This window comes from Meleagris gallopavo, chromosome 7 (assembly GCF_000146605.3).
Source record: "Meleagris gallopavo isolate NT-WF06-2002-E0010 breed Aviagen turkey brand Nicholas breeding stock chromosome 7, Turkey_5.1, whole genome shotgun sequence".
NCBI classification, from domain to species: Eukaryota; Metazoa; Chordata; class Aves; order Galliformes; family Phasianidae; genus Meleagris; species Meleagris gallopavo.
Window position 1 is genome coordinate 15,300,574 of NC_015017.2, and position 15,865 is coordinate 15,316,438.

The following is a 15,865-nucleotide window of genomic DNA, read 5'->3' on the forward strand; positions in this document are numbered from 1 at the left end:
GTTTCGTGATTATTTTAGGTATATTTTGTTACCATGCATACATTTGTTTAGTACACTAAGTATTGAACTGTTCTGCAAGTTTTGCTAGACCTATTGAACATTTCTCTAAAAAGAAGCTAACTTTTTTAAGTCGAAGAGCTTTTGGCAATCAGCCTTGTTTCCCACGTGAATGTGTTGTGAAACTGCAACTGCAGTGGGCAGGGCTCATGTTCCAAAAGAGGAAGGGTAGGGGGCTAGGACAGAAAGCCCTGGTTTCGATGAGTGTTTCTCTATCAGGGGATGCTGTGGAGCTTCTCCTTTTTTCCACTTGTTCTCCGCTGTTTTCACACAACTCCAGTGGCTCTGTAAGCTCCCTTTCCTGAATATTAATAACTAGTTTGGGACCAACTGTGGTGTAGCTGTCAGTTGGGCTTTTCCCTGAATGCACTAAATTTCACAAGCGTTTTATTGTCCAGTTGGTCACAGTAATGATAGCAGTGTAATCCTTTGCTATCAGCTTTTGTTTTCATTACTCCCCAGAATTTTGTATTTACAATTTGTGAGCTGGTCATTCACCCTCTGTTATCTCATTTACAGATTCTGCATAGCAGAGGCCTTTCTGCTACCTGGTGCCAACATGCACACAGTCTCTATTGAAGTGTGACGTTAGCTAACCAGAGAAGAGCCAGGAGTAGGAAAGCAGATCTGTTCCAACAGCTTTACCAAGAAGGTAGTTGTATTCCAGGGCTGGATGATGCTAGGAACCCTGCTCCTATTGATTATATCCTATCGGAAAGACAGTGCAGCCAAGTACCAATACCAGGAGACAGTCTCCAGCTGACAGATTCCAGGTGCCTACCCATAAAGAACTAGTGCACAGGTAACAGTTTCACACAACTTCTCATGCTGTGTTACTTACTTTCCAGAGTGTGGTCCTGCCCTACAGGTGTTTGTATCTGAGGCAGCAGATACAGTGAGGTCAGAAGGAGTCAATAAGTACAGGCCAGTAAGTACAAGACATTTTCAATTTCAACTTATTTCTTACAGTTTTTTTAAAAAGTCAGGACATTCACCTTAATGCTGTGAAAACTGTTGCTGCTTTTAGAACCACATTAAATGCATTTCATTATATTAGCTAAATAAGTCTAAACATTATGCTAGGAAACAAGGATTGCACTTGTGCTGGTGAAAATCTTAACCGTCACAGCTGCAGACAATAGGAAGAGTAGCCCTCAAGCAAGATTGTAAGAGTGGAAACTACCATTCATTCTTCCCCTTTCTATAAATAATGTATTCTCAAAAGCAGCTCTGAACAGGTCAGTAGCTGATGCTGGAAAAATACTATCATAACTTTCAATCTTATCTAACACAGCTGAAGAATAACAGAGATTATCCCCACAGGCATGTCTCTCTTTTTCTTCTGACGGAATGCAAGCTATTAAGCCTTGAGTAACTGTACCAAGAGAATCCTGTTGGCAAGGTGCTCTCATTTGCACTATTGGGCCTCATAGTAAGGCAGCTCTGGAGAGGCCTGGCTGCACTCTGGTCTGGCCCAACCACAGATTTGTTGTGGCCATTTCCTGCAGTGATGCAGATCCCTGAAACAGCCTAGGCTGATTTGTCAGCTCACTGGTACCAAGAGTGGAAGAACTACCAAATGTTTCCCTCTTCGTCTTCTCTGCACATGGCTGCATGTTCCCAACTTCATGCTAAACTGCGGTTTGTTACACAGTGATTTGAGTCTTTTACACTTCAGGAAATAGGTGCAACAAAACAGCCAAGTCTTGCACGTAAGCACTGCAACAATTGCAGGCTCACACAAGGAGACAGGAGGAAAAAAAAGGAAAGACATTCTAAGCTCAGCTGCTTCCAAGAACTGCAAGAGTCTTGGAAATACTAGGAATACTGCCCTTGACGTTGAGCAGAGATGTTTGTTTCTGCAGATGGTATTTGTTGGCAAATAGAAATCCAGGTGACTTGACTTGCACTTACCTTGTTTACCAACCTTCACGTTAATAGCATGAGTCCATCCCCCTGCAGAGTCCTTGACATACTCTGAACACAAGAGGACATCACTTTGTTGAGCAAATTGTCAATACCAATGGCTCAAAAACTGAAAGCCAGGATTGACAGATTAAGCAGGTTTATTTGCTCTAGATAGAGCAGTCAGTCACCAGGTAAACTAAATCAAAGATATCACAGTAGCATGGGGTATTTTTCTTGCTGTTGCTGTTCAGTATGCCTGTATTGACTTTGAATGTAGTACTGCCAAGGAAGAAAAGCTTCCTTAGGAGTCATCAAAGCTGTCTGAAACACTAGAGGAACGTGAGACTTCGGTGCCATTTAAAGCAAGATGATGTAAAGCATTACTGAGAATGGCAATTTTAAATTATAAGCACTAGTAAAAAAAAATCATACTAAGCTATGGCCCTGAACAGTGATACACAGTAGCTCTAAAACAGGTACATCTGACAGTACAGCAGAGAACAGTAAGATGCTTCCTCTCTCCTACCCCTCCTCCCATTATCTAAGGTTATCAAGGGCTTGATAAGAAAACATTCTCTCTAGATGAAACATTAGTATTTTAATCACAATTTGGGTATAAAACAGTCCATGATAAACCCCTGCCCTCCATTTTAATTTGGTACTTATTTAGCAGTAATGCAAACTTTCTCACAGCCTCTGCAGGGCCTGCTGTGATACAGGCTTACTTACTCCATTACCAAGACGAAAAATATAGTGTGATAAAAAGAATACAGTTAATGTAGAAATCTTGTTTGAATTCTCCTGGCAAAAAGTCTGAAGTAACTCAGACCACAACGTGCATTCAGTACAAAGCCAAACTTTCCCCATCACAAACACAGTGGCATTTCTGCATTAGACCATTTAAGTCTACGTGAAAATATTAGGTTGCAAGACTTTCATTTTATGACCACAACCAAGGTACAGGATGTGCTCCCAAACCTAGGAACGACCAGTGACACTGCCACATCATGTAAATTCTCATGCATGGAATTCTGACTTCTCATACTGACAAGCCTCCACATGGAGACCTTTTGTTTCTTGATCAAATCATTCCATTGCAAAGCCATTACAACTAAAGCTCAGGAGCTGAGTTGAATCAAAGTGAACTTCTGACTTGCAGACTCTGGTTTGAACAATGACCCCACCACTGCATTGTAGTAAATTAAGATTACTTCGTACTCCTCTCAGCACTAAACAAAAGTGATGGCAACACATTTAAGATTGTGAGTCATTTGACAACGTACACTTTATTTTGATACAAAAATGAAATATTTTAACATTTCAATCCATTATGGACTATACTGAAATTTTCATTTCCATATTTTTTTAACTTGTTTAACCACAAGGTTCAGATATCACCATACTAGCACCATTGCTCTTGAAGTCTTTGCCAGTTATTTTAATATATTATTCTGTTTCCAATCTTGCAATATTGTCTTCTACATGAAGGTCATTTTTCTTCTATGGAGATACTTGGATTTTTAGATGAGGAAAAAGCTAATCTTAGACAGAGATGTCAACCTGTAGCACCCACAGCAGAAAAAGAATCCATCCATCAGATATCTGCATTTTAGTGATACTCAAGATCTTTCATGATACACAAGATACAAATATTTGTCAGAGAACACAGACTGGTATGTGAATACTCCATTGTAATGCAGTCTGTGAATAAAAGTTAATGGCTTCAATACAGGAAGCAAAACCAGTAAGTCAGTACATCACACAAGCAATACTTAGAGGAGGAGCATTCCCATTCCCATATTAAAATATTCAAAGGATATCAAAGTTAAGATGCCATGTTGTTTCGGTATTGTCTAAAAACAGTTTATCACATCTGCATCAGCCTGGGCTCATTTTGGGCAAATACGTTTACTACCTGGAAGGACAAATAGCTTTCAAGTTAACATGCAGTTTTAGGTATTTAGTAAGTTTCTACAGAACTGCAATACTTTGCAACTTTATTTTCACATCTTTACATCTCCATTTACAGCTGCTAGAGAAAAATAGCCATGAAATAATGTTCTTTACTCTTGGAAGTGTTTCTTGGGCAAAAATATGCTTGATCAAATATGCCTTAAGGATTTGATCATCTTTGAGAAGTTTTATTTCTGAAAGAAAAGCAAAACAAACAAACAAAAAAACCCACAACCAATGGGATATGCGTAACTGAAGCCAATCAATTTAATAGGAGTGCTATAAAATCAAATGCAAAGGTAACTCGAGGAGTATCTTCTTGCACACACTTGGTGCAAAAAAGAACTAAAAACCACAGTATGGGGGGGTAAGGCTTTACTAGGCTGCTGTACTGAGTAATGGAATACAAGCTAGAAATTTTTGTTCAGTAAAACTTACTCATTTTTCCAAGATCTTTCCTTTTAAAAAATTGCCACCCTTCCCCTAATGGGCAAATACCTTTGTATAAAGTGAGCACATGAATGCTTTCCCTGGGTGACTTGTGGCATTGAGTGACTACATCATCTCAGAAGGGCAACACTGCATAGCAGAGAGAAAACTAAGGTGTTTTTCACCTCTAGGTAAGACAGCAAGCAAGTCATCTGTAACAAGCTACCTAGTATGCTATACTAAGGAGACTGTGATCTCATGCAGCAGGTTTAAATTTGGCTCAACCCTGACTAAGTAAAAACATTTGTCAACATTTTATTTAAGTATATACTCACTATGAGATCTCCATTTACTAAGTGTCTCCTGATTATATGAAATCTGCACATTACCATTGTAAAAATACTTCAAGTTAACCTCTGATTGTATGTGTTTCAACATGAAGTTTGCTTTCTAGCTGTTCAGACAGCTGCTAGCAAGTTCAGCTACTGGAATCAGTCTGCAGTACAGCGAAGTCCTGAATTGCATATATTCCATTTGACTTGTTCTGAGCAAGTTAAGCATAAAAACACTAAAATAGAAACAGACTTTTCAAAAATACTGCAAAGATGCAAAGAGGTATTGAGAAGTTCAAATAGTTAACTACTATCCAAAGGACTTTTTAAATTACAGACTCTTACAGGTATGGGACACAGTCCTGGGATACAGCAGAATAGGAAATACACATTCCAAGAGTTAAGAACCCACATGCACAAAAAAAAAATAAATAAAAAAAAATCCATGAATTAATTTCATTGCTATTTATCCATATACAGTGGTGCTTTCAGCTGGGTATCACTTCAAAATATTAGCCTCCACAAACCTACCCTGAAAGCACCAAAACATCTGAAAGGGAACTCTATGTTTAAGTACAACCTCGCTTGGTAAGGCAAGGCATTTATTAGGAAGGAAAATCATTGGTCACATAAATGCAGAATGTCTTAATGCCAATTAGAGCTTCAGGATAGCACAGAACTACTCAGGACTAAGCTGTGATGAACAGCTTACATATCCTAGCCCTTCTATGTCACACTGGGTTTCAAGAACACGTTCTCAAAAAAAAAAAAAAAAAAGACAGTGCACTCCTAATGGTAATTAGAGCACATATTTAAAACCATTTATCATTTGTTTTGTTGATCTCTGACATAGCATTATTGTACCTGCCAGGAACGGAAGATTCTTGAACAGCAATTATGTCAGCCAACACCCCTAATCCAGAACAAGAAACAGTGGATGACATACTTTGGAACACTTGCTCCTTTATACTTAAGGCTTTCCCTGCTATCAAAAGGCTGGTCAGGGAAAGCCTAGAAGGAAATAAGCAATAAACACATTTTACTATGCACTACAATCTTACCCAGTCAGAAACCTTCAATGGAAGAGGATGTGCAAGACATTCCCCATTTTGTCAAGCAGCAGCTTCTCATTCAACCTGAAAATTAAAGAAATTACTCTTACCTTGTTTTCAAAACCTCCGACTACTCTTTTTAATTCATGAAAAATGTTAAAGGCAAACCTTACCTATGCTCATTGCCCTTCCTTTCAGGTCTAAATGCTAGACCTATTGATTTTGAGTCAACTCAAGTAGCTATCACTCAAGGAGGTTCCAAAAGGTGAAGAACTCTTGCTAGACTTTCTTCGATATTTCAGCTGTGACAAGCAGATTTAACTAGACTTTGGAAAGCTGCTCACTATCAGCACAGTATCTTATGCCTTCACTTTTCTGGAAGTTGAAGCTGTCGCTCCTGCTGCCTTGTCATTCTTTAATTATGCTGACTTCTCCATACTCAAAAGGCTGCTGAAGTCCTTCCTGTCTTATGGGTCTCCTTAACAAAGTATGGATCAAAGAAGTACATCCTAGGTTCTTTAAAACCGGTTAATCACTGTCCTCACAGCTTACACTTTTCCACATCACAAACAACAGCTAAGCTACCCCACCCACCTACAAAGCGGTCACTTACACACTCCATCTCTTAAAAGGTTGCATACAGATCTTGTTCATAAAGTTTATTATGACACTATTTTTCAAAGTTAACATTGTTGTCACAGTACAGCTACAAGAGGCCCTGTTAAAAAGAACACTGTCAATACATTCTAAAACTTTCAGAAATACCATATCCATTTTCAGAAGGGACATCAACCCCATTCTCCAGTTGCCCCTGCAACCAGATGCAGGCCCCAGTTACAAATCTACACATCTTCTAGGTGTAGCAACGTACAAAGCAAGTCAGCAGTTGGGTGGCTCACTCCCTAGTGAGATGTTTTAGTTTTTAATGTGTTTTCAAACTCCAAGTGGGTTGTTTAAAAAAACGCCTTTATTGAAATACAACCTTCCCCCACCCGCCCTCCCCACAAGCCCAAATTACGTACAACAACAGAACGTTCACTGCATCAGCAATTCTTGCTTTTAAGTTAGAGATAGTTTAAAACTCCACAGAAAAGAATAAGCAGACTTTGAAATCCAGTTTGGAGGCTAACATCTTGACAGTGGTTCCTTGTTTTAGTGTACTGCAGTCTAAATACACTCAATAACAGTGTTCAAATAACATTGTTTAATTTTTTTTTCCAAGCAACACACTCATTTTTCTAGTAACTTCTTAAAATTATATTAATATGACTGATTATGCCTTGAGCCATTTCATACATCTTTGCAGATTCATTCCTACACTGGAATTGCATTTACCTTATACTGCACATTGACCCAGAAGTGAAACAGGTGTAATTTCCAATATCACATATTGTCAAGTGTCTGAACATTTCTTCTATTGACTGTATCCCTACTCTTCTGAGTCTCAATTGTCAGAAAGCACTGTCCTGGCAATAGTTGAGAGAGAAGTGACATCAGCTGAGAAAAGCAGAGATTGTAGCGCCTTAATTTGGAGTTCAGTAATGAGAATTGAGTACAATTTCTAGCCAGATGTGCTGATAAGATTTTGCTACTCCAGTGCATCAAATCAAACTGTATAAAACACTATCATTCTACCTCTGGAAATTTAAAACTGCACCATTCTATGCTGTGGGAAGCATTACTGGTCAGTAAAATATAACTAGATTGTGTTTTGTTTCATCCTCAAGCTCTTACCTGAGCTTAGATATTCGTAAGGGAAAAAGCTTGAAAACTATGCTACTTATAGCCCATGGTGAATGGGCTTTTGGAACGCCATTACCTGGGACTGTCAGTGATTACACCTGTGCTACCCTTGGCTCCCAGTCAGATGAATGTGTCCAGAAAATTGCCTAGGGTGCATGCAAGAAAGTATATAGCCATTAAGTTATTTAGGAACATACCTATTACTCTCACTATGATGCCTCATTTAATTGAAACAGCACAGTCTGGTGTGAGGGAGAGGGGAAAGGGGAGAAAGGAAGGGGATGAAAATTCCAAGCCACCCTCCCCAAAGTATAGTTTTATTGAAACAGAATCATTGTATATCCCAAGGAAACAGGCACTTGATTCCCACCCCACCTTAACTTCTCGGGAATTACAATAAATAAAAAGGTAAAAAGCAAGTTTCTTTTTCTCTTCACCCAGAACTTCAGCAACTGCAGTTATCCCTTATACATCTCAAATGAGACTGGAGACAGCTTGAATGTGACTAAAGTTGGTCTTGTTAAAATATTTATCATGCCTTATTTTCTTGAAGCGCTACTACTAATACAGAACTACAAATTAAAAAAATATGCACAAACCAAAAAGTAATTTGAAATTTTCATTTGAAGGTAAAGCTTAGTTCTATAATTCACAAACACTAATTTGAGTAACTCAATCCTAGTTATACATCTAAACAAACTATAATGCAACATACAGATGTTCTCCCTCTGTATGCCTATGTAACTCTTATCAATGACAGTTACATATATACACTGAGACTAGACCCCTTAAGACTGCAAATCAATAGGTGTTTCTATTGTTAACTTTAAATTAATACAAAATAGTAATTGAGAAATGCATTAATCTTCTCTACTAACAAGGAAACACCCTAAACTACATTTTATTTCTGTTATAGAGTTCTCTGTACCAAATGTGGAAGAACTGAACTACACAAATATTGAAAAGTTAAAAATTCCTTAATTTGTTTATTCCTGGTACCACTACCACAATTTACAGGGCAATATACCTGATGTAATGGGAAAATAAAAAGAAAAAAGAAAGACAAAGCTACAACAGATAAAGACCTCAGGAATGTACATCTAATCGACACTACATTGCATTAATCAATAGCTGCACTTTTTGCAAACTGTGGCTATGACAGTCCTGAACAAGAAGGGTTTCCTGTTTAAGCTGCAGTAACTTTTCTGACTATGGATCATCGTTCCTTCTGTGGCAGATTTTACAGTTCCTCTAATGCATTTGGGACGACTGTCTCAAAGTAACCTGCAGCTTTCCTGACAACTCCTCGCTCTCTCTCCTGCTAAGAACTGTAGCCTGTTGAATACAGGATAAGAAAATTATTACTCTCAGTGAACAGTTGTACATTATTCATCATCATTATAAATATGCATTACACCTACCCTTTTTCTGGTAGCATTTTTAGAATCTTCTACCACCATAGCCCCCACTTCCACTTCCAGATCCATAACCACCTGCACAAAAAACAAAACCCAGTACATATTGAAACGTAAGAAATACCAAGCACGTTTAAACAAAGGGGTTTTTTTGTACGGAAATATATTTACCACCATAGGGACTGCCTGAACTTCTACCACCAAAGCTGCCACCACCTTTCATGGGACCGTAATTGGACTGCTGCTGTCCACTGTAGTTACCAAAGTCATTGTAGTTTCCACTGCCACCATAATTACCTGAAATAAATTCATGAAGTTTGTGAAACTGTGACATTCAGTGTAAATTGCAACAGCTATTTAAAACAATTTAAAATAGACTTGCAAGCATTGAGCATGCTACTTCTACCTGCAATGCACAAATGACAGCAAAACCTTTAGCATTCCAAAGATAAGAAGTTGTTCTATCACTGAAGATGAAAAATAGCAGTCTATCTTATAAAGTTCAAATAGGTTCGAGTAGCAATTTAAAATTAACACAGAAGGCCAAAGTTAATGCCTCCCAACTCAGAAAAACTCTGGTTACACCATCATTCTTCCACTGTTCATTGCTCTGTACATGACAATGACATAAACTACAAGCCAAGAGTAATTTTTATTTGCTGTAAAAAGTGATAAAACTGCAATGAGCACCTATATACACCAGAAGGTATTAGTAAGTGTGCAGCAGATTTTGCAGCTTAACCCCGTAAACTCGCACTAGGTCCTTGTAAGCTCTTACTGCTTCTTCCCCTCAAAATTCTAGTACAGAACCACGTATGTTTTAGTTTTTGTGATATATCCTGACAATAAATACATCCTTAAAGGCCTCAAAAAAGTAATTACAGATTTATTACTTAACCATATCGTTTTGAAACTCCTGCAAAGATATTAACACTGATAACACAGAATAAGAACATGGCTGAACTGATTTAACAGGACACAGCTAGACTTGTATTTAATGTCTTCCATGCCATTATGTACTCATCAAGGGTTCACACTTGCTAATGCTGTAAAACAGCCATGTAATAATGTGGTTCCTGGTTATTTCAAAGGACAAAATAGGTAAAAGAACTGCTTTTATAAAAATAATTGAGGAACCTCATTTCACAACCAGACAATAAATAAAGTTTCCATAAACTTCAGACATTTAGTCCCTACAAAGGAGGACAAGATCTACGTAGTGCAAACTGATACCCAACAGCATATTTCAAATGGACAAAAACTGAAATTCTCCTACTCTACCATCACACATTTACAGCAGCAGCTGCTTTTTGAAAAATAAGTTCCAAGCAAATTAGTGTTGCGTAATTTAATCCAAGTGGATCCAGAGGGAAGAGAATTTTAATTGTGTAACAGAGCATTCTGCACTGTACTACTCAGACCTGAATGAAAAAAGGGTCAGCTAACTTGAGCTAGCATCTTACCACCTCCAAAATTTCCTCCTTCATTGTAGCCATCATATCCTCCTCCTCCACCTCCATATCCACCACCTGGGTTTCCATATCCTGGTCCTCCACCACCACCATAACCCCCTCTGCTGCCATAGCCAGGACCACCTCCATAGTTGCCACCTTTGAATACAAGAAGAGACAAGCTAAGCACATCAAAGCAAAATCCTGCTAAGAAAAAGCTAAAAAGTCACACAAACACACAAATCTCCCGCAGTGTTTCCCTCCACACTGTATTCATCATCACTGTTGAATCATTTAACCAAACTATTTAATCTAAACAAAAAAATCATTACTTTTTTTTTTTTTATCAGCTAACATCCACTACCACACATCATATTCTTTGCAGAAGCGGCTGTCGCTGCTGCCACTCTTTATTCCTCTGAACTGAGATTACTCAGTAGACAGAGCCATCAAAAGTTCACTGATTTTACCCAGATCATAGTGTCCAAGTACTTGGCTTGCCTGCGCTGCACTGCCTGATGAGGAACTGTCCAGGGGTGATGTTCTGGCTGTTGCTGAATGATGGGTGTGGGCCCAATGCCAGGCCAAACCACTGAGCAGCAAAGAGCTGCTGCCATGCTGGCACAGCAGCAAGGGGCAGGGCTAATTCCTAGCTGTCCCTGGTCACGTGCAGCCTGCAGGCCACTGGCTGGACATGCCTCATCTAGACATAGCTTTATTTAAACTTGTGTTAAAAGTTACTAGGTACCTTTAAAAAGATAATAATAATTCAAGTCACCAAGAGAGTATGAGAGACTTAATGTTCTCAGTCATACCAACGAAGTTAATTGTGAACTGTGAAACTGGTCCAAAAGAAGTCAATATTATATCTGCTTGCAGAATCAAGATGCAATTAACTACGTGCTACTTCTCTCATTCCCTCCTCCCCCACAAAAATGAGATTACCACAGCTGTTTGCAAACTTGCACAGTTCTCTTCAGGTATATTCTGGATGCTCATACATCATGAAAAAGACAGTGATCAACAAGTCTTACAGTTGACCAAAAAGTTGATGGTCACTGCTTTTAGTTATCTCAAGCAACAGCAGAAACTTCTTTTAATTGTTCACAGTCATGACTGATCACAAACTACAAGCTACCGCATGACCGCATGACATGAGAGTTTTTTTTTTCCCACCCATTATTTTGAAGGGTAGACAAATCTGAGCTTTTCACAGCACTACAATGTACAAAACATGACCAGTGCAGAACTAAATTCCAAGGCAGAGAGAAGACTTAAAGCAGCCCAATTTTGGAAGGGGGGAGAGGGGAGGAGGACGTGGAGATGCAGCAATACACTTACCATCACCAAATCCATTGTATCCGTCACCACCCCCAAAGCTTCCTCTGCTCCCACCACCGCCACCACCACCCCCATAGCCTCCTGGAACACAAAACAGATGAAGTCGTTGGCTTAAATACTTAGCAGACACAACCAGAGCAAGAATCACACCCTAGAAACATCTCAGTAATTTACCTCTTCCACCAAAGTTTCCTCCTCGGCCAAAGTTTCCTCCACCACCTCCAAAATTTCCACGACCCATGAAGTTGCCGGAACCACCCCCACGACCTGCAAAGTATTTTACTTTAATTACATTAATTGAAAACCAGTTATGTACAATAACCCTGCATAACTCCAAACTTACCTCTCTGAGAGCTGGCAGTCTGCATCTCTTGTTTTGAGAGTGCTTTTTTCACTTCGCAGTTATGACCATTTATAGTATGGTATTTCTGAACTAGAGAAAAATGTGAAAAGGGATAGAGTTAGAGTAATTCCAAAGAACTGAAAGCAGTATGCAGTACAACTCATAATAAAATAAACTACTATAAGGTACGACCACACTTCACAAAGGAATGTTAAGTCTACCTCGTTTCTTACTACAGTCCAAGTAATTAATCATTCCAATATCTTATACTCCATGAGCAGCTTTTTTGAGAGGTTAAGTTGCACTTCTATTCTAAGTCACTTCCCATTAAACAACTACATACCAACAATTTTATCAACTGTATCATGATCATCAAAAGTTACAAAAGCGAAGCCTCTTTTTTTTCCACTTTGCCTGTCTTCCATGACTTCTATCGTTTCGATCTTGCCATATTTTTCAAAGTACTCCCTTAAATTATATTCTTCTGTATCTTCTTTAATGCCACCAACAAATATTTTCTTTACTGTGAGATGCGCCCCGGGCTTTACAGAATCCTGCAACACCAAAAATTACATTGAGCCTCTTAAGTAGGTAGAGAGTAAGAAATACGTTCAACAAAAACCCTAACTTACCTCCCTTGAAACTGCTCTCTTTGGTTCAACCACACGTCCATCAACCTTATGTGGTCGAGCACTCATGGCTGCATCCACCTCTTCCACACAAGAGTAAGTAACAAAGCCAAAGCCTCTGGAACGTTTTGTTTGTGGGTCTCTCATCACCTAAAAACACAGGGGAGTACTCTGCATTTCTGTACTAGATTAAGTACCTATGTCCTTTCAAAAGCACAAACTAATTTTGGACACTTTACCACACAGTCCGTGAGTGTGCCCCATTTTTCAAAGTGCTCTCTCAAGCTATCATCTGTTGTTTCAAAGCTCAGACCTCCAATGAACAGCTTTCTCAACTGCTCTGGCTCCTTAGGCTCATGGCCCTACAAAAATAAAAAAAATAAAATACATATTTTGAATACAAACAACAATTAAAATTTCACAGCATTACTAAAACTTATCTGCGCACGTAACTACAAATAGGTCGAACGCATCAACATGTCTTCTAATGATTGTAGAACAGCAGCACAGTTAAGTTCAACACTTAATGAAGTGTGACTTTAATTAAAACGGCGGCTAACAGCTCAAGAATGTTCAAATGCAAACAACAGTAAAGAGATCTCAATACATAAGTAGCTTGCTTGCTTCCTTCCTTCCCCCATGGAAATGCATTCATTTTATGCCTATCCTATACTGGAGTTGCATATTGTTCTGTAGGGATTAGCAGTGAAGTACTGCTAGATAAAGGGAAGCTCTAACACTTCATGAAGCACAACTGCAAGAAGCTATCAAAAAATCAGAATCGCAGTATACAAATGCGATTAAAAAAAAGTTATTGTTCAAATTAAACATCTTGTGTTTTGGGAACATTTGTGTTAAAACCCTTTTAAAAACATACACATTTGAAAGAAGATTTGTCAACTCTTAATTCCTTAACATTACAGATTTTCTTCTTCGGTAACTATTAGTTCAGCACACGCAAGCAAAAAAGCAGAAGTACATATGTGGCTTTCCATTTTACCTCTTAAATGTACACTGACTTTTGTCTTACAGAAAAAAGAATAATGAATAACCAAGAATGGGGAGAACAAGTCAAGTAAGACTTGTACTATAGCAAAAGAAACTGAAGCTCTTGATGTTATCATCTACATGTCATCAGTCGCATTTTAAAACATGCTGATTTTCAAGCCCAGTCTTCCAAAGAAAAAATAAAGTGGGCTTGTAAGTACAAGTGCCTTCATGTTTCTGCTTTCTTTCAGTGTTACGTAGTATTTTAGTTATGCAGGAAATAGCCCTGCACCTCTGAAAGGAGTTTGTAAAAAATCATTTACAACTTTCTCTCATCCCCAAGACAAAGGAGTCTTCTAACAAGTTATCACATTAAAGTCTTGTTTTGCAATGTGGTATCTTTACAAGTGCAAGACACTTCGTAATAAGGTGCTGGGTGGCTATGCTGCTGGCAAGCTACACCAGCACATGACTTCAATTCTGCAGCAGTAACACACAATGGGCTCCACTGTTTCTGGTGCAGTGGTCTAAGCTGACTAAAAGCAGCACAACCAAAGAGATGAACTACATAAAACTACCCACAGACCTGTAATATTGAAGCAGCCTTGCTTCCAGCCTGCATGTGAAGTGCTTTAGCTTCTGCCAGTTTAAATAAGAAGGGTAGTACAAGAGTTGGTCAGAAAAGACTATACTCCTTTGAGTGCTACACAACCATTCTACAGTGCGATTCATACTATGAAGCAATACATGGCAAAACAGAATTTCAAAATTATACACTGCTTTAAAGGTCCGTTGTTTTCTAGCTGTTGGGCTGTACTGCAAGAAACTGTGCCTACGATTATGAGAAGCCATCTGGGACATAGATCCTTTAGTGCAAAAGCAAGCTCAAGCATTTTCATTAACAAGTTTTATTCTAAGGCACCAACTTCATTACTACAGGAATATTATATATTATATATATATAATATTATATATAAATATATAAATAACCAGCAGTCAATGGCCTCCTAGCTAAAGTTAAAGCTTCTTTTCTACTAAGTGGTCTAGCCTACAAAAGTATGATTTAAAAAACCTCCCTTTCAATTACAGGAAAATTTAAAATCTTGAAGGGTTAACATACTGCATACAGAAGGTGCTTTAGGCTAAGTGAAATACTGTTTTCTGTCCTAGCCGCATTTCTTTGTACCTACTTAATTTTTAGCTGGTTGTTTTAAAGCTGGGATTTTTATGTGTTTTGAACATTTGTAACGTATTACGAGTTCTCTTAAGTTTTCTATTTTGATGAATTTAGACTTTTCCAAATCCAGAAACCCAAAAACCAGACTTTAATCATTCTCTAAGACTACTTAAGGCCATGTAGTTGTCAAATGGTAACTCAGATCATTTCTACCTTAAAAGAACGACCACAGAATTCCAGATCACTCCAGAAAGGAAAATCAAAGCCCTTCTCTGCTTATTTTTATTCCATGAAAATGAACAGCCGCTCTTATATATGGAAAAAAAAAACAACTTGCAGTTCTCTCTTCCACCAGAGATTATTATCCTCAGAATATATCTGTCTCAGAGGAATTCTCTACAGAAATAGAAGGCAGTACCTCACAGCTATGAGCTATTTTTCAGGCATTTTGTTCTCACAGGAGATAAGTATCTCTCGGGTTCTCAGCATTCTGTTCTGTCATGCATGATGCTATTTCTCAATCCTTCCGCTATGAACTAGTCACAATAGCAGTCTCTCTGGGTAGGAAATGTGACACCCCTCCCCCTCAACACCGTGCTGCTCACGCAGCTCCCTCCCACTCAGCACTGCAGACCCGCACGCCATTTTGCAGCTCCTTCAGGGAGGGAGTGGGGGTGGTAGCGCCGAGTCTGCCTGCAGTTAGCAATCGGGAAAGAAACTTCATTTCTCCACCTAAGCAGTTTAACGGCTTTCTCTAAGAAATTAATACGTTCTGAGGAGGCGGGGAGCCCTCTTTCCCGCCGTGACTACCTACTTTTTCCTCAAGCCCAAGCCCTACACGGCGCAGGCCGCCTCCATTTTGTGAGCGATCTGTTTCCTCCACTCAATATGGAGCCAGAGGGGCAGGGCCAAGGCACAGCAGGAGCACGCAGGCGCAGTCACGCCACCCAGCCACGTCCCAGCACTGCAGCAGCACGGGCACAAGCACCCAGACTGATGGGTGGGGGTTGGGCTGCCCCTGCAGGCAGACAGCACTGAGAGGCAAGCT

The 15,865-nt window shown here is 39.1% G+C and overlaps 1 protein-coding gene and 1 long non-coding RNA gene across 11 annotated transcripts in view; one reads left to right on the plus strand and one right to left on the minus strand.

Annotated features, from left to right (window-relative positions):
* The first annotated feature begins 577 nt into the window (after positions 1-577).
* LOC116216810 lies at positions 578-13,774 on the plus strand. The gene is made up of 3 exons (XR_004160310.1): positions 578-830; positions 906-985; positions 13,686-13,774. It is a non-coding gene; the product is annotated as an uncharacterized LOC116216810 (long non-coding RNA).
* The window catches only part of HNRNPA3 (heterogeneous nuclear ribonucleoprotein A3), a 14,476-nt gene continuing 1,829 nt past the window's right edge, over positions 3,219-15,865 (minus strand). For 3 of the 10 annotated variants that reach the window (XM_010713577.3, XM_019617102.2, XM_010713573.3), the window contains 10 exons: positions 12,893-13,015; positions 12,657-12,803; positions 12,368-12,578; positions 12,025-12,114; positions 11,856-11,963; positions 11,682-11,762; positions 10,353-10,499; positions 9,061-9,186; positions 8,896-8,967; positions 6,849-8,809 (listed from right to left, as the gene is read on the minus strand). In XM_010713577.3, the coding sequence (XP_010711879.1) occupies positions 8,915-8,967; positions 9,061-9,186; positions 10,353-10,499; positions 11,682-11,762; positions 11,856-11,963; positions 12,025-12,114; positions 12,368-12,578; positions 12,657-12,803; positions 12,893-13,015 (1,086 nt within the window). In that variant the 3' untranslated portion in view covers positions 6,849-8,809; positions 8,896-8,914. Of the gene's footprint in view, positions 5,816-6,848; positions 8,810-8,895; positions 8,968-9,060; positions 9,187-10,352; positions 10,500-11,681; positions 11,763-11,855; positions 11,964-12,024; positions 12,115-12,367; positions 12,579-12,656; positions 12,804-12,892; positions 13,016-15,865 lie in introns of those variants that run through there. The other 7 variants (XR_002116646.2, XR_002116645.2, XM_019617101.2 and 4 more) reach the window with 7 other exon arrangements.